General features: G+C 37.4%; 1 protein-coding gene across 2 annotated transcripts in view; it reads left to right on the forward strand.

Annotated features, from left to right (window-relative positions):
• Window positions 1–23,871, forward strand: part of GPD2 (glycerol-3-phosphate dehydrogenase 2) — a 151,237-nt gene extending 127,366 nt beyond the window's left edge. For both annotated transcript variants that reach the window (XM_037849299.1, XM_037849298.1), the window contains exons 11-17: window positions 249–424; window positions 977–1,108; window positions 2,367–2,525; window positions 16,807–16,919; window positions 17,001–17,079; window positions 17,276–17,374; window positions 20,300–23,871. In XM_037849299.1, coding sequence (XP_037705227.1) covers window positions 249–424; window positions 977–1,108; window positions 2,367–2,525; window positions 16,807–16,919; window positions 17,001–17,079; window positions 17,276–17,374; window positions 20,300–20,425 — 884 coding nt within the window. In that variant the 3' untranslated portion in view covers window positions 20,426–23,871. The remainder of the gene's footprint in view (window positions 1–248; window positions 425–976; window positions 1,109–2,366; window positions 2,526–16,806; window positions 16,920–17,000; window positions 17,080–17,275; window positions 17,375–20,299) is intronic.
• Window positions 23,872–24,814: the final 943 nt, after the last annotated feature.

The following is a 24,814-nucleotide window of genomic DNA, read 5'->3' on the forward strand; positions in this document are numbered from 1 at the left end:
GTATAGGATATTAAACTGTTATTGCAAAGTGCTTTAAAAATATCGGCTTGAGGTAAATTGTCATACCTGAATCTCTTAACTCTAGTGAACAGAGATTTTTGCAATTCTAGTAAGTCAAGACTTACGCATTGCTTTGCCATGTTTCTTATAAACAATGGTTGCATTTTGTTTTTCAAGAAGTTGATATATGGTAAATGACGGAAAAAATAAGGGATAGCAACCGGATGGATTACTTATCAACTTTTTAGGTGGAAAGTGGACAACATACCGATCTATGGCAGAAGATACTGTCAATGCTGCTGTCAGGACTCACAATTTGAATGCAGGACCAAGTAGAACAGTTGGGCTTTTCCTTCAAGGGGGTAAAGATTGGAGCCCCACACTCTACATTCGGCTTGTCCAGGATTATGGTCTTGAAAGTGAGGTGGGTATGCATTGCCACATCCTCTTTTTCTTTGCCTAATTTCACTGTTGCTAGTAGCAGAATTGGCAACCATGTGGCCTCCCTCCTACAGAGCCCCTTTGGCTGGTATGTTTCTGTCTATGTGCTGTGGAAGTAAACTTAAAAATAAGAGAGATGATCATACCTTCCTTTAGTCACCTAAAAAAGACATTGTGCATTTTACTCTCTATTTTAAAACCTGCAGTTTAGTTGTTCCTAGCAGACAGGACATCTCAAATTCTTTCTATCTCAAGCATAAGGGAAGGTTATTCTTTGAAAGTGATATAAAGGAGCAGAATGCAGCTGAAGCTTCATCAGTCACTGGTAGAGTGATACATGAGTAGTAGAGTTAGTGCTGGCCTAAGCATTTGAAGCCCAAGTGGTTTCCTCCCACAAAATCAGTCTAATATCCTGCTAGACAATTAGTTTCAGACTGTGGGAAAATTGACAAGATAAGCATGTATATTTTCTTGCTTTGTACCTAGGAGGTATTCATATTCAAAGTACTTACCTAATGCAGTCTTATTTTCCCAGGTGGCACAGCATCTTGCCTCCACCTATGGTGACAAGGCTTTTGAGGTGGCCAAAATGGCAAGTGTGACTGGAAAGCGGTGGCCCATTGTTGGAGTGCGTCTTGTTTCTGAATTTCCATATATTGAGGCTGAGGTATGTGAATGGTCATATGTGAATTTCTTGCCTGCCATGGTGTTTTAGTTTATGAAAGTTGCCAAATTGCAATATACCAGAAGTGGGTTGGCTTTTACAGTGGAGATTTATTAGCTTAGAAGCTTACAGTTCTGAGGCCGTGAAAATGTCCAAATCAAAGCATCGTCAAGACAGTGCCTTCTTCCTAAAGACAAGCTGCTGGCGATCTGGGATTTCTCTGTCACATGGCAAGGCACATGGCAGTGTCTGCTGGTCCTTCTCTCCTGGGTTTTGTTGCTTTCAGCCTGGCTGCTCCGTCCATGGCTTTCTTCTGAGCTTCTGAGTCCTCCCTCAGCTTCTGTGGCTTTTCTCCTCTCTGTCTTCAGTGTGTTTCTCTCTCAGCTTTTGTGTCCTGTGTATTTTTCTCTCTTTCATGCTCTTAAAAGGGCTCCAGTAAGACGATCCAGACCCACCTGGGGCTTGCCTCAACTGAAATAACCTAATCAAAAGGTCCCGCCCACAATAAGTCTACACTCACAGGGCTGGATTCGCTTTAAGATTTTGCTTTTTTCTGGGGTCTGTAAAACCTGCAAACCATCACACATGGAGTACCATTCATCTGTTCATTTTTCATTTTCTTTAAAAATTATACATAACTCAGATTTAATGCACATATACTATATATAAGCTAGAATCTGAAGTAAAATGTCTGTTTAGAACAGTTCCTTTCATTTGCAAAATTTTAATTTGGAAATGAGGTTGGTAATGGTAATAATAATAATGATTAGAATATATGGATTTCTTTCTCCTTCACGGTTCCTACCCAAGTTTTGTCAGTTATCATCTGGTTTTGTCAGTTATCATCCGGTTACCCTAAGACAGAAAACTCTCTACAGCCTATGAAGATGAGACCATAACTATTTATATTTGTCCTTTGCTTATTCAGCTATGTAAGTTAGCATCCATATTATGTATAAGGAAAGAGGTAAGTGATTACTATAAATGGCAAATGAGAAGTGATGCAGTTTGCATGTTTCTGCCAGGTTCTATTCAGGAAGAAGGCATTAACTTTTGTCCAATTTATCCCATTTTTCAAACATCCTTTGGCAGGCAGGAGGAAGTGTGTGCTGCCACTACTTGTCTCATGCTTACTGGGTACCAGAGACTATAAAGAAAAATGTCACCTTTCCTAAGCACTAATTTTATTTTTAAGTTAAACTTTGCTTTCTGTTTTGAAAAAAGGTGTTAACCTAATAATTTTACTTTAATTCAAATACAGGTAAAATACGGGATTAAGGAGTATGCCTGCACTGCGGTAGATATGATTTCCCGTCGCACTCGCCTGGCCTTTCTAAATGTCCAGGCAGCAGAGGAGGCCCTTCCTAGGGTTGTTGAGCTGATGGCCAGAGAACTGAATTGGAGTGATCGTAAGAAAGAGGTATTATAAAGTTTTAAAACCACAGTTCTCAATATAAACACGTCATGACTTGATCTGTTACTAGAAGCTTGCATACTTTCTGATGGTGACCTTAGATTTCTTGCCAATTTGTGTGTCAGTGTGTTGGTTAATACTACTAGTCTTTTTTTTTTTTTTTTTTTAATCATCATTTTATTGAGATATATTCACATACCACGCAGTCATACAAAACAAATTGTACTTTTGATTGTTTACAGTACCATTACATAGTTGTACATTCATCACCTAAATCAATCCCTGACACCTTCATTAGCACACACACACAAATAACAAGAATAATAATTAGAGTGAAAAAGAGCAATTGAAGTAAAAAAGAACACTGGGTACCTTTGTCTGTTTGTTTCCTTCCCCTACTTTTCTACACATCGATCCATAAACTAGACAAAGTGGAGTTTGGTCCTTATGGCTTTCCCAATCCCATTGTCACCCCTCATAAGCTACATTTTTATACAACTGTCTTCGAGATTCATGGGTTCTGGGTTTTAGTTTGATAGTTTCAGGTATCCACCACCAGCTACCCCAATTCTTTAGAACCTAAAAAGGATTGTCTAAAGTGTGCGTAAGAGTGCCCACCAGAGTGATCTCTCGGCTCGTTTTGGAATCTCTCTGCCACTGAAGCTTATTTCATTTCCTTTCACATCCCCCTTTTGGTCAAGAAGATGTTCTCCGTCCCACGGTGCCGGGTCTACGTTCCTCCCCGGGAGTCATATTCCACGTTGCCAGGGAGATTCACTCCCCTGGGTGTCTGATCCCACGTAGGGGGGAGGGCAGTGATTTCACCTTTCAAGTTGGCTTAGCCAGAGAGAGAGGGCCACATCTGAGCAACAAAGAGGCATTCAGGAGGAGACTCTTAGGCACAAATATAGGGAGGCCTAGCCTCTCCTTTGCAGCAACCGTCTTCCCAAGGGTAAAACTTATGGTAGAGGGCTCAACCCATCAAACCACCAGTCCCCTATGTCTGTGGTCATGTTAGCAACCATGGAGGTGGGGTAGGCGAATACCCCTGCATTCTCTACAGGCTCCTCAAGGGGGCACTACATCTTTTTTTTTTTTCCTTGTTTTTCTTTTTTTTTTTTTTTAACTTTCCCTTCTTTTTTAATTCAACTGTATGAAAAAAAAAAGTTAAAAAGAAAACAAACATACAATAAAAGAACATTTCAAAGAGACCATAACAAGGGAGTAAGAAAAAGAAAACTAACCTAAGATAACTGCTTAACTTCCAACATGTTCCTACTTTACCCCAAGAAAGTTACATAATATAGCATCATTTCTGTGAACTTGTTCCTACTATATCCATCAGAAATTAACAGACCATAGTCATTTCTGGGCATCCCCAGAACATTAAATAGCTTATCTGTTCTTCTTGGATTATTGTTCCCCCTTCCTTAATTGCTCTCTACTGCTAGTTCCCCTACATTCTACATTATAAACCATTTGTTTTACATTTTTCAAAGTTCACATTAGTGGCAGCATATAATATTTCTCTTTTTGTGCCTGGCTTATTTCGCTCAGCATTATGTCTTCAAGGTTCATCCATGTTGTCATATGCTTCACCAGATTGTTCCTTCTTACTGCCGCGTAGTATTCCATCGTGTGTATATACCACATTTTCTTTATCCACTCATCTGTTGAAGGACATTTGGGTTGTTTCCATCTCTTGGCAATTGTGAATAATGCTGCTATGAACATTGGCATGCAGATATCTGTTCGTGTCACTGCTTTCCGATCTTCTGGGTATATACCCAGAAGTGCAATCGCTGGATCGAATGGTAGCTCTATATCTAGTTTTCTAAGGAACTGCCAGACTGACTTCCAGAGTGGCTGAACCATTATACAGTCCCACCAACAATGAATAAGAGTTCCAATTTCTCCACATCCCCTCCAGCATTTGTAGTTTCCTGTTTGTTTAATGGCAGCCATTCTAACCGTTGTTAGATGGTATCTCATTGTGGTCTTAATTTGCATCTCTCTAATAGCTAGTGAAGCTGAACATTTTTTCATGTGTTTCTTGGCCATTTGTATTTCCTCTTCAGAGAACTGTCTTTTCATATCTTTTGCCCATTTTATAATTGGGCTGTCTGTACTATTGTCATTGAGTTGTAGGATTTCTTTGTATATGCAAGATATCAGTCTTTTGTCAGATACATGGTTTCCAAAAATTTTTTCCCATTGAGTTGGCTGCCTCTTTACCTTTTTGAGAAATTCCTTTGAGGTGCAGAAACTTCTAAGCTTGAGGAGCTCCCATTTATCTATTTTCTCTTTTGTTGCTTGTGCTTTGGGTGTAAAGTCTAGGAAGTGGCCGCCTAATACAAGGTCTTGAAGATGTTTTCCTACATTATCTTCTAGGAGTTTTATGGTACTTTCTTTTATATTGAGATCTTTGGTCCATTTTGAGTTAATTTTTGTGTAAGGGGTGAGGTAGGGGTCCTCTTTCATTCTTTTGGATATGGATATCCAACTCTCCCAGCCCCATTTGTTGAAAAGACCATTATGGCTCAGTTCAGTGACTTTGGGGGCCTTATCAAAGATCAGTCGGCCATAGATCTGAGGGTCTATCTCTGAATTCTCAATTCGATTCCATTGATCTATATGTCTATCTTTGTGCCAGTACCATGCTGTTTTGACAACTGTGGCTTTATAATAAGCTTCAAAGTCAGGGAGTGTAAGTCCTCCCACTTCGTTTTTCTTTTTTAGAGTGTCTTTAGCAATTCGAGGCATCTTCCCTTTCCAAATAAATTTGATAACTAGCTTTCCCAAGTCTGCAAAGTAGGTTGTTGGAATTTTGATTGGGATTGCATTGAATCTGTAGATGAGTTTGGGTAGAATTGACATCTTAATGACATTTACTCTTCCTATCCATGAACATGGAATATTTTTCCATCTTTTAAGGTCCCCTTCTATTTCTTTTAGTAGAGTTATGTAGTTTTCTTTGTATAGGTCTTTTACATCTTTGGTTAAGTTTATTCCTAGGTACTTGATTTTTTTAGTTGCTATTGAAAATGGTATCTTTTTCTTGAGTGTCTCTTCAGTTTGTTCATTTCTAGCATATAGAAACATTACTGACTTATGTGCATTAATCTTGTATCCCGCTACTTTGCTAAATTTGTTTATTAGCTCTAGTAGGTGTATCGTTCATTTCTCAGGGTTTTCTAGATATAAGATCATATCATCTGCAAACAATGACAGTTTTACTTCTTCTTTTCCAATTTGGATGCCTTTTATTTCTTTGTCTTGCCGGATTGCCCTGGCTAGCACTTCCAGCACAATGTTGAATAACAGTGGTGACAGCGGGCATCCTTGTCTTGTTCCTGATCTTAGAGGGAAGGCTTTCAGTCTCTCACCATTGAGTACTATGCTGGCTGTGGGTTTTTCATATATGCTCTTTATCATGTTGAGGAAGTTTCCTTCAATTCCTACCTTTTGAAGTGTTTTTATCAAAAAGGGATGTTGGATTTTGTCAAATGCTTTTTCAGCATCTATTGAGATGATCAATTGATTTTTCCCTTTTGACTTGTTAATGTGTTGTAATACATTGATTGTTTTTCTTATGTTGAACCATCCTTGCATGCCTGGAATGAACCCCACTTGGTCATGGTGTATGATTTTTTTAATGTGTCTTTGGATTCGATTTGCAGGTATTTTGTTGAGGATTTTTGCATCTATATTCATTAGGGAGATTGGCCGGTAGTTTTCCTTTTTTGTAGCATCTTTGCCTGGTTTTGGTATTAGATTGATGTTAGCTTCATAAAATGAGTTAGGTAGTGTTCCATTTCCTTCAATGTTTTGAAAGAGTTTGAGTAAGATTGGTGTCAGTTCTTTCTGGAAAGTTTGGTAGAATTCCCCTGTGAAGCCATCTGGCCCTGGGCATTTATTTGTGGGGAGATTTTTGATGACTGATTGGATCTTTTTGCTTATGATGGGTTGGTTGAGGTCTTCTATTTCTTCTCTGGTCAGTCTAGGTTGTTCATATGTTTCCAGGAAATTGTCCATTTCTTCTACATTGTCCAGTTTGTTGCCATACAGTTGTTCATAATATCCTCTTATAATTTTTTTAATTTCTTCAGGATCTGCAGTTATGTCACCTTTTTCATTCATTATTTTGTTGATATGGGTCTTCTCTCTTTTTGATTTTGTCAGTCTAGCTAGGGGCTTGTCAATCTTGTTGATCTTCTCAAAGAACCAACTTTTGGTGATATTTATCCTCTCTATTGTTTTTTTGTTCTCTATGTCATTTATTTCTGCTTTAATCCTTGTTATTTCTTTTCTTCTACTTGGTTTAGGATTGGTTTGCTGTTCATTTTCTAGCTTCTTCAGTTGATCCATTAGTTCTTTGATTTTGGCTCTTTCTTCCTTTTTAATATTTGCGTTTAGTGCTATAAATTTCCTCCTTAGCACTGCTTTTGCTGCATCCCATAGGTTTTGGTATGTTGTGTTCTCATTTTCATTTGTCTCTATATATTTAGCAATTTCTCTTGCTATTTCTTCTTTAACCCACTGATTGTTTAGGAGTGTGTTGTTTAACCTCCAGGTATTTGTGAATTTTCTAAGTCTCTGATGGTTATTGACTTCTAATTGTATTCCATTGTGGTCAGAGAATGTGCTTTGAATAATTTCAATCTTTTTAAATTTATTGAGGCTTGTTTTATGTCCCAGCATATGATCCATTCTGGAGAAAGTTCCGTGAGCACTAGAAAAGTATGTGTATCCTGGTGATTTGGGATGTAATGTCCTGTATATGTTTGTTAAATCTAATTCATTTATCAGATTGTTTAGGTTTTCAATTTCCTTATTGGTCTTCTGTCTGGTTGATCTATCTATAGGAGAGAGTGATGTGTTGAAGTCTCCCACAATTATTGTGGAAACATCAATTGCTTCCTTTAGTTTTGCCAGTGTTTCTCTCATGTATTTTGTGGCACCTTGATTGGGTGCATAGACATTTACGATTGTTATTTCTTCTTGCTGAATTGCCCCTTTTATTAGTATGTAGTGGCCTTCTTTGTCTCTCAAAACATCCCTGCATTTGAAGTCTATTTTATCTGAGATTAATATTGCTACACCTGCTTTCTTTTGGCTGTAGCTTGCATGAAATATTTTTTTCCATCCTTTCACTTTCAGTTTCTTTGTGTCCCTGTGTCTAAGATGAGTCTGTTGTATGCAACATATTGATGGTTCCTTTTTTTTGATCCATTCTGCGAATCTATATCTTTTAATTGGGGAGTTTAATCCATTTACATTCAACGTTAAAACCGTGAAGGCATTTCTTGAATCGGCCGTCTTATCCTTTGGTTTATGTTTGCCATATTTTTTCCTCTCTCTATTAATACCCTTTATTGTACCCATACCGAATCTCTTTAGTACTGAACCTTTCTCCAAGTCTCTCTGTCCTGTCTTTGTTTCTCTGTCTGTAGGGCTCCCTTGAGTATCTCCAGTAGGGCAGGTCTCTTGTTAGCAAATTCTCTCAGCATTTGTTTGTCTGTGAAAAATTTAAGCTCTCCCTCAAATTTGAAGGAGAGCTTTGCTGGATAAAGTATTCTTGGCTGGAAATTTTTCTCACTCAGAATTTTAGGTATATCGTGCCACTGCCTTCTCGCCTCCATGATGGCTGCTGAGTAGTCACTACTTAGTCTTATGCTGTTTCCTTTGTATGTGGTGAATTGCCTTTCTCTTGCTGCTTTCAGAACTTGCTCCTTCTCTTCTGTGTTTGACAGTGTGATCAGTATATGTCTCGGAGTGGGTTTATTTGGATTTATTCTATTTGGAGTTCGCTGAGCATTTATGATTTGTGTATTTATGTTGTTTTGAAGATTTGGGAAGTTTTCCCCAACAATTTCTTTGAATACTCTTCCTAGACCTTTACCCTTTTCTTCCCCTTCTGGGACACCAATGAGTCTTATATTTGGACGTTTCATATTATCTATCATATCCCTGAGGTCCATTTCGATTTTTTCAATTTTTTTCCCCATTCTTTCTTTTATGCTTTCATTTTCCATTCTGTCATCTTCCAGGTCACTGATTCGTTGTTCAACTTCCTCTAGTCTTGTACTATGAGTGTCCAGAATCTTTTTAATTTGGTCAACAGTTTCTTTAATTTCCATAAGATCATCCATTTTTTTATTTAGTCTTGCAATGTCTTCTTTATGCTCTTCTAGAGTCTTCTTGATTTCCTTCATATCCCGTACTATGGTCTCATTGTTCATCTTTAGTTCTTTGAGTAGCTGCTCTAGGTGCTGTGTCTCTTCTGGTCTTTTGATTGGGTGCTTGGGCTTGGGTTATCCATATCGTCTGGTTTTTTCATATGCTTTATAATTTTCTGTTGTTTTTGGCCTCGTGGCATTTGCTGAACTTGATAGGGTTCTTTTACGGTTTGTAGACCTATTGAAGTCCTTATCTCTAATTTATCAGATCTACAGCTTCGTGGAGTACACTTTCTCTAACTAACCAGCAGGTGGCGTCCACAAGCCACCTGTTCTCCACAAGCCAGTTCTCCCCTGCTTAGCCTTTTTGGTGAGTGGGGGAGTGAGTCTTGTGGGGCCCAATTGGTGTACCAAGCTTGCGTGTGTAGTTGGTGTTGCCTGCCCTGTATGTGGGGCGTGTTTCTGGGCAGTCGGGGAGGGGGGGTGGCCCTAACAATCAAATCTCCCTGATGATCCTAGAGTTTTAAAGCTGCTGCAATAGTCTAATCCTTCAGTTCAGTCCTGCCACAGTTTGTCTCTGCCACTGACCCACAAGTCCTTGGTATTGGCGTATGGCTCCTGAGACTTGCAAGTGGGCCCCTCTTCCAGGCTGTGCACCCCGGGTCCTCTGTTGAGGGATGACTGTGCTATGTCACAGGTGAGTGCCGTCCCCCCAGGGCAGTTCTGGGCTGCTGGGCTGTGTAGGGAGGCTCCCAGTCTGCTCAAATGATGGCTGAATGGGGCTTTGTTAATTCACACTGCTCCACCTTCCCAGCTCTGCGACAATCAGCTGAGGTTGCAGGGAAGGCTAATGTCCACGCCCAGTTTTGTGGTGTGTGCCTGTTATTTGAAGCACTTCCGTCACACTGGGTTGTGTGGGGCAGGTCTAGGCTATGGGGCTGGCGATGGGCAGGAGTGTTTCCTGTCCACCAGGATGGTGGCTGTGAGCGGACACCCCCCTTTTCTTGGGAAGTTGTGGTGTTTAGTGAATTTTCTCAGCCACTGGATTATTGCCTTTTGTCTCAGAGCTCTCTTAGTTCTGCTCTTGACTTGAGGTGCCCAAATTGCAATTCTTTGAAGCTTTCTGTATTGGGCTTCTTAGAGTAATTGTTTTAGAAAAGGTAAAAAGGATTAAAAAAAAAAAAAAGGGCCCTCCTCAGAGATCTAATGGGTTATTGAAATGCTAATAGACAAAGCAACCAGGGCCATTAATGAAAGGTCCACAGGGCAGAGAGATCGGCTTTTCTTCGGGATTTGCATATGCGCCTCAAGGCCTGAGCTCCGCCCTTCCCCTTTCTGTGTTCACCAGAACTCCAAAAATCGTCTGCTTTTATTTTGGAGTTTTTCGTGTTATTTTTTTTTTTCCTATGCCTGTCTCCTCTCTGCTGGGGTGGCAGCTCTCAGATTCTCTGGTGTCTGGTCTCAGTCTATCTATGGTTGTAGTCTGGATCAGTAGAATGAGTTTCTGAGAAGGGCTACCACTGCAGTTCTCCGTTCTCCTTCCCGGAGCTGGCAGCCCCTCCTCCCACGGGTCTGAGCCTGGCAGGGAGGGGCGCGGGTCCCCTGGCCGCAAAAACTTACAGATTTCGCTGATCTCAGCAGTTCCATGTTTTCATGAGTGTTGTATGAAGTATGCCCAAAGACAGATTGCTCTGTGGTGTCCAGTCCACGCAGTTCCTGGCTTTTTACCTACTTTCCTGGAGGAGTAACTAAAACTTACAGCTCACCAGTCTGCCATCTTGCCCCGCCCCCCACTACTAGTTTTTAGGGACGTGAGAAAAGATTCCTGTACCTAATACCAAAGTTCAGTTGTTACTGGAAAATCCCTTTTAGGAAACTCTCTCGTAATGCCTGAAGAAAGATAATAATGCTTGTGCTGGAGCCTTTTCTGGTTCTTATTGTAAACAATCTTAGAATATATTCTGTGGTGCAATTGAGACTCTTGCTCATTTGTCTTTGATAGGAAATAGTGGTTTCACTGACTGACTACCAAATGATTATTCAGTTGCCTCATTTTAGATTTTATATTTATATCCAAATTAAGAATGATGCTCAAGTACAGGCCTGGACTTGTAATAAGAATGAATCTGATAAGAGGATCTTCACAGTTTTTAATTAAACCAAACTCTAATTTTACACAGAACTTTATGAAGCATTTTCATACATTCATTCAGAAAGTACTATCTGTACTCTTTAGGTCTAATTGCTTTCCCCCTACTCTCTCTTGAATCCATACCAATGAGGTTCTTTTGCCCATCACTTAACTGTGCCAGCTCTTCTCAAGCTCACCAATAACTCTGTGTTGCTCAATATACTTGTTAACTCTCAGTCTTCATTTGACTTGATCAATTAGTAGCATTTGAAACGGTTGATTCTTCCTTCCTTCTTGAACTACTTTCTTACTTTTTGGAACATCATCTCTCTTGAATCTTCTCCTACCTCCTCCAAACAACTACTCCAGTAAGTTTCTTTGTTTCATAAGTGGCAATTCCACTCCTTGGTTGTTCAGGCCTAAACCTAAATATCATACTTAATGCATTCTCTTACACCCAATATCTCAATCCATCAGCAAACCTTATTATATTTATCTGTAAATAATAGTTTGAGTTCAACTTCTGAACACTTTCAACTGCTATTACCTTGATTCAGGCTATCATCATCTCTCATAAGGATAATAATAGCTTCCCTCTTCTTACCTGACTTCCTTGCTCTACTAACTTTAGTGATTATATTAAAATGTAAGTTAGATCATCAACTGTGTTATTCAGAAATTTGGAGGGGAGGTCTGGGTCAGATATATAGATTTGAGAGTTGTCGACATATAGGTGGCATTTAAGCCACTAGACTGGATGAGGTAATGTAGAGAGTTAGTATAACTAGAGAACAAAAGCAATCAGAGTACTCCACAGTTTAGAAATTGAGAAGATAAGGAAGAACCAAGGAAAATGAGAGAGTAATAGCTCTTGAGATTGGAGAAAGTGGAGAAGTGGGAGGAAGTGGTGTCCCTGTGGGCAAGGAATAATTTCAAGAAGAAGGAAGTGATTTATTATATCAAATGCTGCTGGTACATTTAGTAAGAGGAGGATGGGTAACTAACACCTCCTCTCCTAAAAGCAAACAAAACACTGCCTTTCACTCAGAGTAAAGCCCGAATCCCCACAATGGTTTACATGAATGAATAAATTGACGTTATGGAGCACTGACTTTGTGTCAGAATTATGTCATATGCTGAAGGTTCAAGGAAGGATTGGGCATAGATCCTGACCTTTAAAAATTCTTATTTTGGTATAGAGTCCCCAAGATGGTTACCTCTGAGAATCACTTTGGAAATGTGGGGGAAAGGGCAGATTTCCAGGCTAGATTTCAGACTTGCAGAGTCAGAATCTTCGGGGGTAAGACCTAGGCCCTGTGTTTTTTTTAAAGTGCCTCTTTAGTATTTGTGATGTAATCTGTACAGATCAGGTGGTGGAAATCACTGGCCAAAAGTGTTCCTCAGTCTTGACCTACATTCTCAGAGATTACTCCGTTTTATGATTGAGGAAACAGCTTTCAGAGAGTAAGTGCCTGTTGCGATTCACACTCCCAGCAAGTTGTGAAACTGGGACTGAAACCAGATATTTTGATCCCATAGCATGTGCTTTCCCCATTTGCCCTGTTGCCTCTGCATTAGCAGCACTGATTTATAGCTCTTCCAGGTTTGAGTTTTGATTTGATCATAAAGCTATATACAGAGGCAACCCAACAATGAAACTTACTCCTGTGCTACTGCCAATCATTTTTACCATATAGAAGGACTGAGGATGCTGTGTTCCACTAAAAATTATGGTTGGAATGATTTGAATATGCAGGCTCATATTTTTTGCCAGGAACTCAGGTTGTGGGAAGTAGGAAGACGGAAGAAAATTCTGTAAACTGGTTGTATTTGGCCCTTCTGGGAATCTAGATTTAACTTCAGTTCAAATTTTATAAGCAGATTTGTTTGCTCAGAAATACTTTCTCATTCCTCTCAACAAAGTAACAGAAATAAAAGACCTAAAGTTATTACTCAGTATCTGAGCGATAGGAGTATTAATGAGAATCGTGGAGAGGCTACAGAGAACCAAGGAGAGGGGGAAAAAAGAATTAAAACCTTCTGAGAAAAGGTTAAAAGCAGGGGAATTATTTAACCTGCAGGAGTGAAAGAGGAATGAGGTGATAAATAATTCTCTGTAGATGAATTGTGGTTGTTTTTAGCAGTCAATACTTAATGAGTGACTTGTATACTGAGCATTGTTCCAGATATTTTAGGGGAATAATAAATGGCTCATAGTTTCAAGGATTTTGAAATCTAATGGGGTTACAGCACATATATACCTCAGAGAAAAATGCATGTTTTCTAAAATTTAGAGAAAGATATAGGGGACCGGCTGCTTAAGATCAAAATCCAACCAACTTGGAAGAAATGACTAGGGAGGAAAGCAATGTCTGAGGGAGTTGGGGATTGACAGAGGTGTTGGTGGGGACATTTAGAGAGAGTGACATTGCCAAATTGTGTTCCACAGGCTACTAATTAATGTGAGTTAAAAGATGACTCCAAGGTCAAAGATTTTGGGAAATTCTGAGTTAAACAAATGAAACAGTTTCTTTAGTGCAGAATAATTTGTAGTCTTTAAAATACTATGTGCATTGCCAATTTCTAAGAGGGTCATGAAGTAGGAACTTGTTTATATACAGAACCAAACCCTTGCTCTTGGGGAGGGCAGCCCTGGGGGTATCTAGTATTGCTTAGAACGTATTTGGGGAAATGCTTCCATAGGATTCTGTAAGGTAGATTTTATAACATTCAGAAAAAAGATACTTTTCATTAAAGACTTTAGAGAAAAGACCACTCAGGTGGATTCAGTCTTACAAAAGAAATTCTTTCAAATTTGATTCCAATTAGGAGGACAAAGAGGAAGCAGGTGAAGCAAAAGTGGAGCAAGTGTCTCTGGACAAAGCAAACTGATAAGCATATTTAAAACAGATGGAAGGCAAGTGCTCAATAATGACAGGGTATCCAGGACTAATATTGATATATATGAATAGTGTCAGGAATTGGCTTAGTGTTGAGGAAAAAAATGCTAAGGACGTCAAAAATAATTTTTAAAAGTGGAGAGGAATGCAAGTAAGGCCTAACCTAGACCTTTGCTTAAGGTGACAGGCACAATATTAGTGAATGCTGGAGAGAAAGGAGAACTTAAACTCGTAGTTTAATACCGACTTTATTTATTTACTTTTTGGTTAAGGAGAATGATTTTCAGTGTGGAAAGAGCAAAATCAATATTGGTAAGAGGAAATAGACATTCAAAGAGAAGGCTGCTCTAAATGAGTTTGTATGTCAGCCCAGAAAAATTATACCTCAGGGTACTCAGAGAATTTACAGATGGGATTATTTAACTACTGTTGATCTTTAAAATATTGTGGAAAATAGGAAATGGGCCAAAAGACAGAAGGTGGGCAAATGTAACACCAATTTTCAAAAGGGAAGGGGAGAGAAAAGTAGAGTTTGTAGCCTATAAATTGGTGATCTTGGCATTGATCTTGGGCAGTTTTATAGATTATGGCATTTTAAGTGTTTAATCAACAACATCCAATGGTGATCACTGGAAGCCAGTAAAAAACACTTAGGAAAAATTATTTCAGGCATCTCATTTCCATTTTAGATAGAGTAATCATATAGTTAGATCAAGAAAATGTTAAAGACAAAATGTATTTGGATTCTATGAAGCATTTTATGAAACCCCATGTAATATCTTTGAAAAATTGGCGGATTTGTAACCAGTTCATTGACCAATGTTGGCCTCAGAAGAGGTCTCTAGTAGCAGGTCAGAGGGATTCTCTCCTTGGTCTTGGCCTAGTTTATCCTTGGTTCAAGGTTTTTTATTATAATGTTGATGGCATGCATCATTGGTGTACCAATGATGTGTACTGGAGGGAGCGTGAATGTTGGATGGCAAATCAAAACAATGTGTGAAATTTCATTAGCTATAATTTAATAGAGATAAATGGCAAGCCTTGCATAAAGTAGTAAAAAAACTCCATCCATTCAAGATAGATTTGGCAAGGCTTAACAGTAGCACTTGTGAAAAAGAAATATGCTCTTGGTTAACTGTGAATGGATAGCATTTAGTGTGGACCATGGCTGCCCCCAAATCCAATTGCAATCATACGCTGCATTAATAGAAATCATATATCTAAATTGATTAAGCTGATAGTTACTCCCTTCTAGGTACTTGTAAGTTCTCTGTTGGAGTATTGTGTTTTGTTCTGATAATGGTATTATAAAACAGAGTAATTGTGGTCTGGAGGAAATTATCCAGCATGGTGTGGTGTAGATGGTATAGGGATTTGAAATCATGTCTTATGCAGAAGAGTAGTTCTAGACTAAAAGAAAACACTAAGGTGGAAAGTTTCTCTCTCTCTTTCTCTTTCTCTCTCTCTCTCTCCAAACACACACACACACCCCTTACATATGTATGTATATATATATACATTTTTTAATTGTGAGAATTATTTAGCCTTGTTAACTATTTATTTTGCTATGTGAGAACATTAAGGAAGAACATTTCTAGCATCTGTTTCCTAAGATAAAAGTAGGACTAGAATAATCTCAGGAAAAAAAAAAAGATTTGTCTTCCCAAGAAAAATGAGTAAGGGGACTTCTTGACTGATATAAGCAAACACATTGTGTGCAAGTGCACGTGACATTGTTTTATTTTCCTCATTTTCCTTTGCACTGACACTGTTCTGCAGACCAGAATTTTGGAACCACTGATTTAGTAAGATCCTTTGTTGGGCATTCTGGGGAATTTGAGACTACTATTAGTCAGCTTTAGTTAAACTGTGCTGTCTAACAAGCAACTTCAAATCTCAGTGACTCAACACAGCAAACATGTATTATTCACTCATATTACATGAAGGCGGCATGTTAGCTGCTATGGTTCTTCTCCAGGTTGTAGGTTGGCTCCAAGTAGCACCTGCAACATGCCCTTCTCATGGCACAGGAGCAAGATAGGCTAAGCAAAATTGTTCTGTAGCTTTCAAAGCTTTTACTCGAAAGTGGTATCCATTCCATTCATATTCCATGAGCCAAAGTAAGTCACATGGCCAAGTTCACATCAAGGGGGTTGAGAAGTATACTTCTCCCATATGGGGGAGGAAAGAGAGAGATTTGTAATAATATATAGTACAATATATTACAAGAGTCATTTTGGCAGTTCGTAGATGAGAAAGTTACATGATGAAAACTAAGGTAGGTGGTGGTGTTAGCAAAGATAGTACCAACCGAAGGTTGAGATGCTGAGAGCAGGAAGCGTAACCATTCAGGACAGTGTGTTTCTTCCTATGATTCTGTAACTATCAGAATCCTAGTGACAGGATTTCAGAGGAGCTGCTCTCATGAGGTCTGCCTTGACACGGCGTGCCACGTTATAGTAGGTAAGGCCTAAATATCTTCTTCACTTTTAATTGCTTTTTTGTCACCAAACCACAAGAATTAGGCCCTGTAGATTTAAATGGTCAATATCATGGAAGAATACTCAGCAATAAAAAGAAACAAAATATTAATATATACAACAACACGGGTGAATCTCAGAATCATTACGTTAAGTGAAAGCAGTCAAGTACAAAAGAATACATACTCTGTGAACCCTTTATATGAAATTCTGGAAAAAGCAAAACTACTAACAGAAAGCAGGTCAGTGGGGGGTTGTCTGTGGCTGGAGATTAGGGGAAAGAATTAACTACAAATGGACATAAGGATGTGTTTTAGGATGATAGACACGTTCTACTTCTTGATTGTGGTAGTGTATAGCAAACTGTGTACCTAACATTTGTGAATTTTATTGAATGCAAATTATACTTAAGTAAAGCTGGAATTTTTTTTTAAGAAATATGGTGGTCAAATAAGTGAGAATCAGCTTCTAGTTTTGAAGACAAGCCCCCATCCACTACCCCTCCACACACACTCGCGCGCGCGCACACACACACACAGAAACAAGTCAATCATTCTTTCTACAAATCTTTGAATTTTACATGTGTCTGTGTTTTAGGAGGAACTTGAAACAGCCAAGAAGTTTCTGTATTATGAAATGGGGTATAAATCTCGATCAGAACAGTTAACAGATCGCTCTGAAATTAGTCTACTGCCTTCAGACATTGACAGGTACTTCTAATATGTTTCCATCTTTCTCCTTTTCAATTCCTATGTAAGTGTATTTTTCCATTAATCAGTGTTGTATTTCAGGTACAAGAAGAGATTTCATAAGTTTGATGCTGACCAAAAAGGTTTTATTACCATAGTTGATGTTCAACGTGTATTAGAGGTAACATTTTTTTTTGTTTCAATGTTAGTCTTTAATAGCAGAAGAGTATAAAGATGATTTTAGCTAATTTTTTTCTTATCTAATGCTTTCTACAGTATTATTGTTTAAATTTTTGAAAGCTTGATAACATTAATACAAGAATATACTTAATTTTTAATTAAACCTCATGATTATTCTATACTTTTCATTTACTCAGAGTATCGGTGTCCAAATGGATGAAAATACACTGCATGAAATTCTGAATGAAGTAGATTTAAACAAAAATGGACAGGTTGAACTCAATGAATTTTTGCAAGTAAGTTGTGATGAAAGGAAACACGTGTATTTCCCTTTATCTTTTGGTTATCATTATAGTAAATGGGTATTCAAGTATGGGTTTTTAAGTCTACACAGCTTTTGCTTGATTCTGAAAAAAGAAGAAAGCTTGAAGCCAGCAAGGTTGGCATGTCTGCCCTCAAGGTTAAGGCTCTACAAGGTGCATGCTCTTTTTTTTTCTTTTTCCTTTTATAAGAAACATTCTGTTGCATTGGGCAATATAAATTAAATCCAAGTTAATTATGGTATAAAGGGCTAGACAGGATGCATGCCTTTTAAAGAAGTTTGCCATGGAATGTCACTGCTGCACCATTCTCCACCCATCTTCCAAAGGGGCAATGCAATACTTCTAATGTGGAAGGTACTTTTTAATGGAGGAAGTTGAAAAAAAAAATCACATTTGTATTCATTTGAGATTCATTTTCATTTGAGAATGTAACTATTAGTTGCTTATATTATAAAGAACCTGAAAAGCAAAGGAAGGGCTCCTGTATTCTGGGGTAAAGGCGTATAATTAAAATATTTCTATTTCCAAATTTTAACTTACTCAAGACTCTATTGTTAATAATAAGGAATTTTTGTTAATTAATTTCAGACTGGATGCTATCCATCATTCTGTAAAAGTTCCTTAACAGAAAAAAAACCCATGCATTATTTGTATCTGCCCATACAACTCCGATCATATGAAGAATGCATTGGTTTCCCAGCAGCTAGGGTTTTCCTGTAGTGCTTCTTGGGCAGGTATTTCAAATGAATGCCAGGTCTTGCTTGCACCATGGCAATGATGAATGCTGAACATGAAATAAATTAATGCTGGGGATTTTGGTCAATGTCAGCCCTTTCTTCACTGTGTCAAGTTAAACAAACAAGATCAAGGCAAAGGAAATGGTAATTGTCTCTCTGGAGATGAGCTGCAGATAAGAGCATTGTTGAATCTAAATGCAGAAAATTTTCACAGGTTGTGTCTAGCATTACAAAAGAGAGTGTTTGGTTCTTTAGCTTACTGTTTAAATGCACATTTTAAATTGAGTTTAAAATTTATGCTTGGAACTTCGAAACCATTTAATACATTTTTGTGTAGTTTTCTGAAGAACATTTTATTATCTGTCTCAGGATTTTAAAAAACTTTTCTTCAAAGAAATGGCTTGTGCTTCATTTCATGTGTTCAAAAATAAACAACAGCATTTAGGGCTGAAAGATCTGGAGGTTTAGAAATAATAAGAATCTAATTTTGTGGATATACTGTTGTTTTAAGAAATTTTCGTGAGTGCAGTGAACAGAAATTAATTTAATCCATCTGCAGGTTTTCTTGTAGAATATTTTAATAATTGACTATTTCTTGTCCAATTATAAATGAAAGATACCATTCATGCTTCTGCCAAGCACAAATACACAGAGTGTAACTTTCAGCTTTAAAAATGCTGACCGTATTTCTCATAAAATATATTCACACCCAAATGTTTGGGTTTTTTTTTTTTTTTCCTTGTAATATGGTTTCTGGATACTTTAATGTTTAAAGACAACATTATAAAGAAAATGTTTAGAGGTTGCTATATCATATACTGCTTATGGTTGAAAAAAATAACTTTAGTTCTGTCAGTTTTGTTTGCTCCTGTAAATTTTCATGGACTTCATAGCATCAGAGACGAAACAATAAACAGTAAATCATTCTGTCTTTAGATATCAACATTCCTTATTGTTATGCCATGTCTCATTAGATGTAAAGTAAGTTATAGTGCTTTTTAAAATAAAATATTTTCCTTTTCTGAAGATTAAGAATCTATGTTTATCCCATTAAGATCATTTTGAATATTGGTAAGATTTTTCAATAATCCTCATGGGAAGATCACTATAGATGCTGCATGGTTACATGACTTTATTTTTAGGTTTAGGCTTTAATGACATTTCTGTATATAGAAGCCCGTGTCTAATAAGCAATAGCCTGTGAATATGCTTTTAATAAGGTCATGAAATTCTGATCCAGCCCCTTGGCAGGTGCCTCTAACCCTCATTCAGAGCCGTGTTTTAATGTATTTCTATAGGCTAAAAACTGTAACCCTAAACATATTTTGAGAATTGTGTGTGTGTCTGTGTGTGTGTGTGTGCATGTGTTTTTTTTCCCCTGTGAATGGCTACATCAGTTCTTTTAAAAATAAATAATTAATTTCTTTATTTTTGGGAAGTGAAATCAGGGAAAAGCAAACAGTTAAAACCACATCAACTTGTAAAGGGGGGGAAAAGTCCTTCTGCTTATAATTGCAGAGTGCCTTCCAGATTAAAGGCCTTTTCCCACTGATGGCATGTAATTTCAAGACTAATTCTGATCTATCCATTGGCTAAAAATGAATTAACTAAAATCTGGGCTGTGGAGTGCTTTCAATTCTGAAGTTAGATCTCTGGGTCCATTTTCAAGGACTTAAATGTAAATTACTTTTAAAAGTCTTTAAAGAATTTGGATTTTGGAGACTTGAGGTTGTACAGTAACACTAAAAAAGGGTAGTTAAATATAGGTCATGGTTTGTGTTTGTTCAATCCCTGAGATTCCTTTTTAAGATTTTTAGACGAAATTAAGATCCAATATTTGAGTTGCTAAAAAAAAAAAGAAGTGTGCCCTGAACACATTAAGGGCCAAAAAAAAGTAGTCTGTTAGATTTGCTTTTAACAGCAGTCTGATTTGCTGCTAGCTAGATATGGTTTTACAGCAATGGTGAAATACCTGCCAACCCCACTCCCCTTTTGAAATGTTCAAAAATCATATTCTCCTTATTTGATCTGTAGCACCTGCTACGGTTTTGGATGGAGCACTTAATTACCTCTGCCTACCACAGTAGTAACCATTAATAAGCTGTGAAGAAGGAAGCAAGTCGTCCTGCCTTCTGAATCTGTTGCATCTTTTCTCTTTAAGCTGATGAGTGCTATTCAAAAAGGAAGGGTGTCTGGAAGCCGGCTTGCTATACTAATGAAAACTGTAGAAGAGAACCTTGACAGAAGAGTTCCGATTCCTGTGGACCGTAGTTGTGGAGGATTGTGAGTCTGAGCAGTAAATCCACCGCCAACAAACATAGAAAAAACTGTCACCATGTAACAGCCAGAGATAACTTGCACCACTCCAAAACTGTGGTTATGGATAGCTGCCTTTTTAACACTGGGAAACATTCCAAAGCTTTAGGAAGTTGGTGTATATCCTTTATTTGTATTTGCCATTCAGTCTAGCTTCTAAAAAGTGTTTTATCTTTTTTTCTCATTTTCAGTGTGCACTGATTTGATGTTCTATATCCATTTTGTGACCTGTTAGATTGGACATTCTCCTTTTTTGTTTGTGTGTTCATTTATTCTAAATCAGTTCTAGAGGCAGAATATTTTGGCAGAAATTGAAAGAAGAAGCTGAATAATGTTGTGACATGCACAACCTCTGTACATTACGCTTGTGGATGGCATTTTTTTCCAAAAATTAGTGGAGTGGGGGATGACCACTATTGAAATGATGGTGTTTCTGGAGCTCTCCCAACCCCTTCTTCCTTCAAAATAATTTTGCACGATTATATACCTAGAGTATGACTGGCATAACTGGAGAGGGAAGAAAAAGTTTAGGTATAACTTACAGGAGCAAATCTCAAAGCAACTTTGAAAGCTTCCAGAATCACAGGTATGAGACAAGGAGAGCATTGACATTTGCTGGGAGTTACAGTGATAGTTTCATCTCAGCAGTTCATTTTTTTTTTCCAGTCACTGCTGGTTTTCTTTGACTATTATAGTTGCCAAGAAGATCCTTGCTTTTCTTACTTTAAAACCAGCATTCAAGTGGCATGTTGCGTGTAATGAGATGAGACCGAATTTCTCAAATCTTTACAGTAGTAACAAATTTAAGGGTTAAAAATGGGCTTATATATCCATATATGATAACACAATTTTCAGTCTCCAAATCCTGATTTATGGAGCACGTGGTATTGTTAAAAATGGTCTATTTTGATTAGTTTACAGCATCATTTTTTTGAGGGATATTTGCAAACAGATAGTAAAAATCTATAAAAATAGATTTTAGTTAACTTTAATTGCAATTGTGTAAGAAAAGCAAAATATTAAAGGTCATTTTAGTCTTTGCCTTTCTATCCTCAATGGAATTTTACTTTTTAAATAAAATTAAAAATCAAAATCTCACATCCACCCCCACAGACACCCCTGAAGTCTGCACTGAATTTAATAAGTAATACATTGAAAACTGGGGATGCTTTTGCTATGTTTTGGTGGTATTTTAACTAGAGTCATTTGAATATTTATTCATTATGCTTACTTTTGTGAATTCAACTACTTTTTTGTTTTGTTTTGTTTTTTTAAGATCAGGTTTTATATATAACAGGAAATACAACACTTTATTTCACAGCAGATTTCCATTGTGCAGACTTGAGATCTTAGTTTTTATGCTGGTACATAAAACACTTTTGTGCTGTTATTTCTATTTATGCCAACATTGTCAAAAATCTTTATGCCTCATTCAAGTGGGACATGAGCCTATATGTCACAACATAAACACTGGAGATCACTCACCTAAGCCCCCACCCTCACTCCCAGAACAAACCAACCACAGGGAAAGACTGCATCTTAACTCATTTTATTTTGAAGTGAAGTTAGATTCTTGCCACTTTCTAGAGGAAAACCTAAGACAGGGCAAGTGATTTCTTCCAGGTATCACTGTGAACTATATCCTTTCAAGGTGTGACTTTTTTACTTGGCTTTTATTTTTTTAACAATAAATGGATGCATGTAGCTTTGCAATTTAGTGGTTTTCTATCTGTACAATAATTTCACTGTTTAGAACTCGATGACACGCAATAGATGGAAGATCTGTTTTTTCTAAAACACCCTAAATGATGTACCCATAATATTGTACCTTTGTGCTCTCTCTCTCTCTCTTTCTAGTTAGATCAAGATAACGATGGCTTGTATCCTCCCTGAATCAATTACAGTAGGGACTGGGCTTAGAAATCCTGGCTGGCCTGGGTGGATCTGTTTGTGAAACAGGCCTTGTTTATGCACGATTTGCTATGAGTGAAGTTACTTTAAGGAAAAAGAAAAATGCATTTTTCTTCTTTTGAACATATTTGCTTTTGCTTGTAATCTGCTAATTCCAAAATATGTGCTCCTTCACCAATCCCAAAGACTCATCTTGGAAATGAGCTGGTTCCAAGCCTTTGCTGTGAACGTAGTATCCCAACATTTTAGAGCAAGTTCTTAATTAAGCCTTTCTAGCTTCTTAACGTGATTTAAGAAGAGGAGGGGGGGGGGAGAGGGGGAATAAGCCCATTCAAAAACCCATTCCAAGTGCAAAAGAATATTCTTTTTGCTTTTCATATAAATGTGATAATTCTGTTGGGGTGGTATGGGATATGCTGGGATTGTCTTTTATCATCATATTTATTTTAAGAGCCTTGAAGGGGATTCAGGTGAAGGAACCCCCATCTGTGGTGGAGAGTTGGATATTTCTTTAAGTAGCCCCCACCACATCATAATAATTGTGATAATGCTGGATTATTTGTGAAACCAAGGTTGTTTGCCTTGTATCCATCATGCTACTTGCAATATTCTTGCTTTCAATCAATTTTTACTGAGCACAGTTTTAGGATTTCTGCTGTTAAATGCATGCTCCTTATTCTGCTTCAGTTTCTCTGGCTTTGTTTTGTGTTTCACAATATGTAGCTTCCTCTTTTGTACAACAAAAATTGCATCCTGACTTTTACTAAATACACTGTAAGGGTGATCATTGATTTTATTTCCCTCTTTTTTACGCATTTGTAAAGATTTTTGGTATATGAATGTAATAATGGTGAAGTCAATTGAGCTATTAACTTGCACTGTTTTTCATTATATCAATCCTTTTTAGGGAGTGCAAAAGCCCTACTGTGTTTTTAAAGAATATCAAGTATAAGCTCAATACTGGTGTGGATATACACACTGCATGTTTTCATATGTGGCACTTTTATGTATTGTGTTGGGTTATTGTTCTAGATTGGACTGTTAAATACTATGTTTGAGGCTGGGTTGTCATTTTTATAAGTCTTGGTGTTTTATTGCCATTATTTATTACTTTTGATATACAGAATGAGCTGCATGCATTTATAGAGCAATAAGAGGATGTATTTAATGTGCCTTGTTTTTAACCGAATAAGAACTGAAAGCATGAATCAATAAAACTGATTAAAATGGTCCATTTGCTGGCATTTTGATGTTACTGGCAGTCAGAGAAATAACTTTGATTAGTGTTGAAGTTTAAAAAAAAGTTTGAAAATATTTTCGCAAACTGTATGTTTAATGACACTTACACATTAATTCTTTTAGCTTGGAATTCTGTAGTTTTATCTTAAAAGCAGAGTCTCTGCATGGGCAGATGTAATTTTATGAGACTGCCAGGATTATTTGGATTAATTTGTTGTTGGAGCCTTTAGGGCACAGCTTCTGTGTTTGTGAAATCCTATTCTAAAATTACATTCATTACAACTCTGTTGAACCCTTTTTTTTTTTTTCTTTTCCTTTCTTTTTTTTTTTTTTTTTGTCAACCAGAGCCTTTCAACCTAAGCATTCTCAGACACACTGATGAATTTTATCATAACTAAAATCAATAGAAATGAATGGGAAAGATTACATAATCCATTTTGATCATCTTACATGTCAGGTTAGTGCAGGGTTGCCAAGTGTTGATAAATGCTCTGACAGAAAAAATGCTATATATTTTCATTGTCAGTAAATCAGTAAAGCTGTTATCAGTTTTAACACAAATTTTATAATGCCCATGTTATTTTATAGGTTTTAATTTGCACACATATATGGAACATGTTCTCCATTTGTGGGTTAGATGCACTGCCTCCTGGTTTTGTGTGCTCCAAGACAAGCATGAGCTTCTGAAGTTTCTTTGAAATTGTATAGAATACCCCAAAGCAATGGCTGCCTGACAGACTTGTATCAATTAACTGTTTGTTCAAAGCCTGAAAAAAATATATACCAGTTCAAAATATTTTTCGTTGATCTTTCTTATCAAATTTTATAGCACTTTAAAATTTTTCAACATGAGATATGTCAAAATACATTGCTCCCAGTTTTCAGAATGTATAACATTTATGGTAATCCAAAAGAACAGAAAATACGATACTAATATCAATATTTTGCAGTCTTTGTCAACACAGCATTATCGCTGGTGTCAGATTTCACCTGATGACATCTGACTTAGGAAGGAAGGAAACGAGAAGTTTTAAATTGGTATGGCACCTCATAATGAGGGAATTTCTTTATAGGAGGTAGAACCATGAGCTTTGTGTGCCTGTACTTTGTATTTTACATCTCTAATTAGCTACCTAACTTGTGAAATTAGTGCACATAATATGATATTAACACCAGAAATAGTCATGAAGGTCCTGTGCTAAGAAGGTGG

Source organism: Choloepus didactylus, chromosome 9, assembly GCF_015220235.1.
Source record: "Choloepus didactylus isolate mChoDid1 chromosome 9, mChoDid1.pri, whole genome shotgun sequence".
NCBI classification, from domain to species: Eukaryota; Metazoa; Chordata; class Mammalia; order Pilosa; family Megalonychidae; genus Choloepus; species Choloepus didactylus.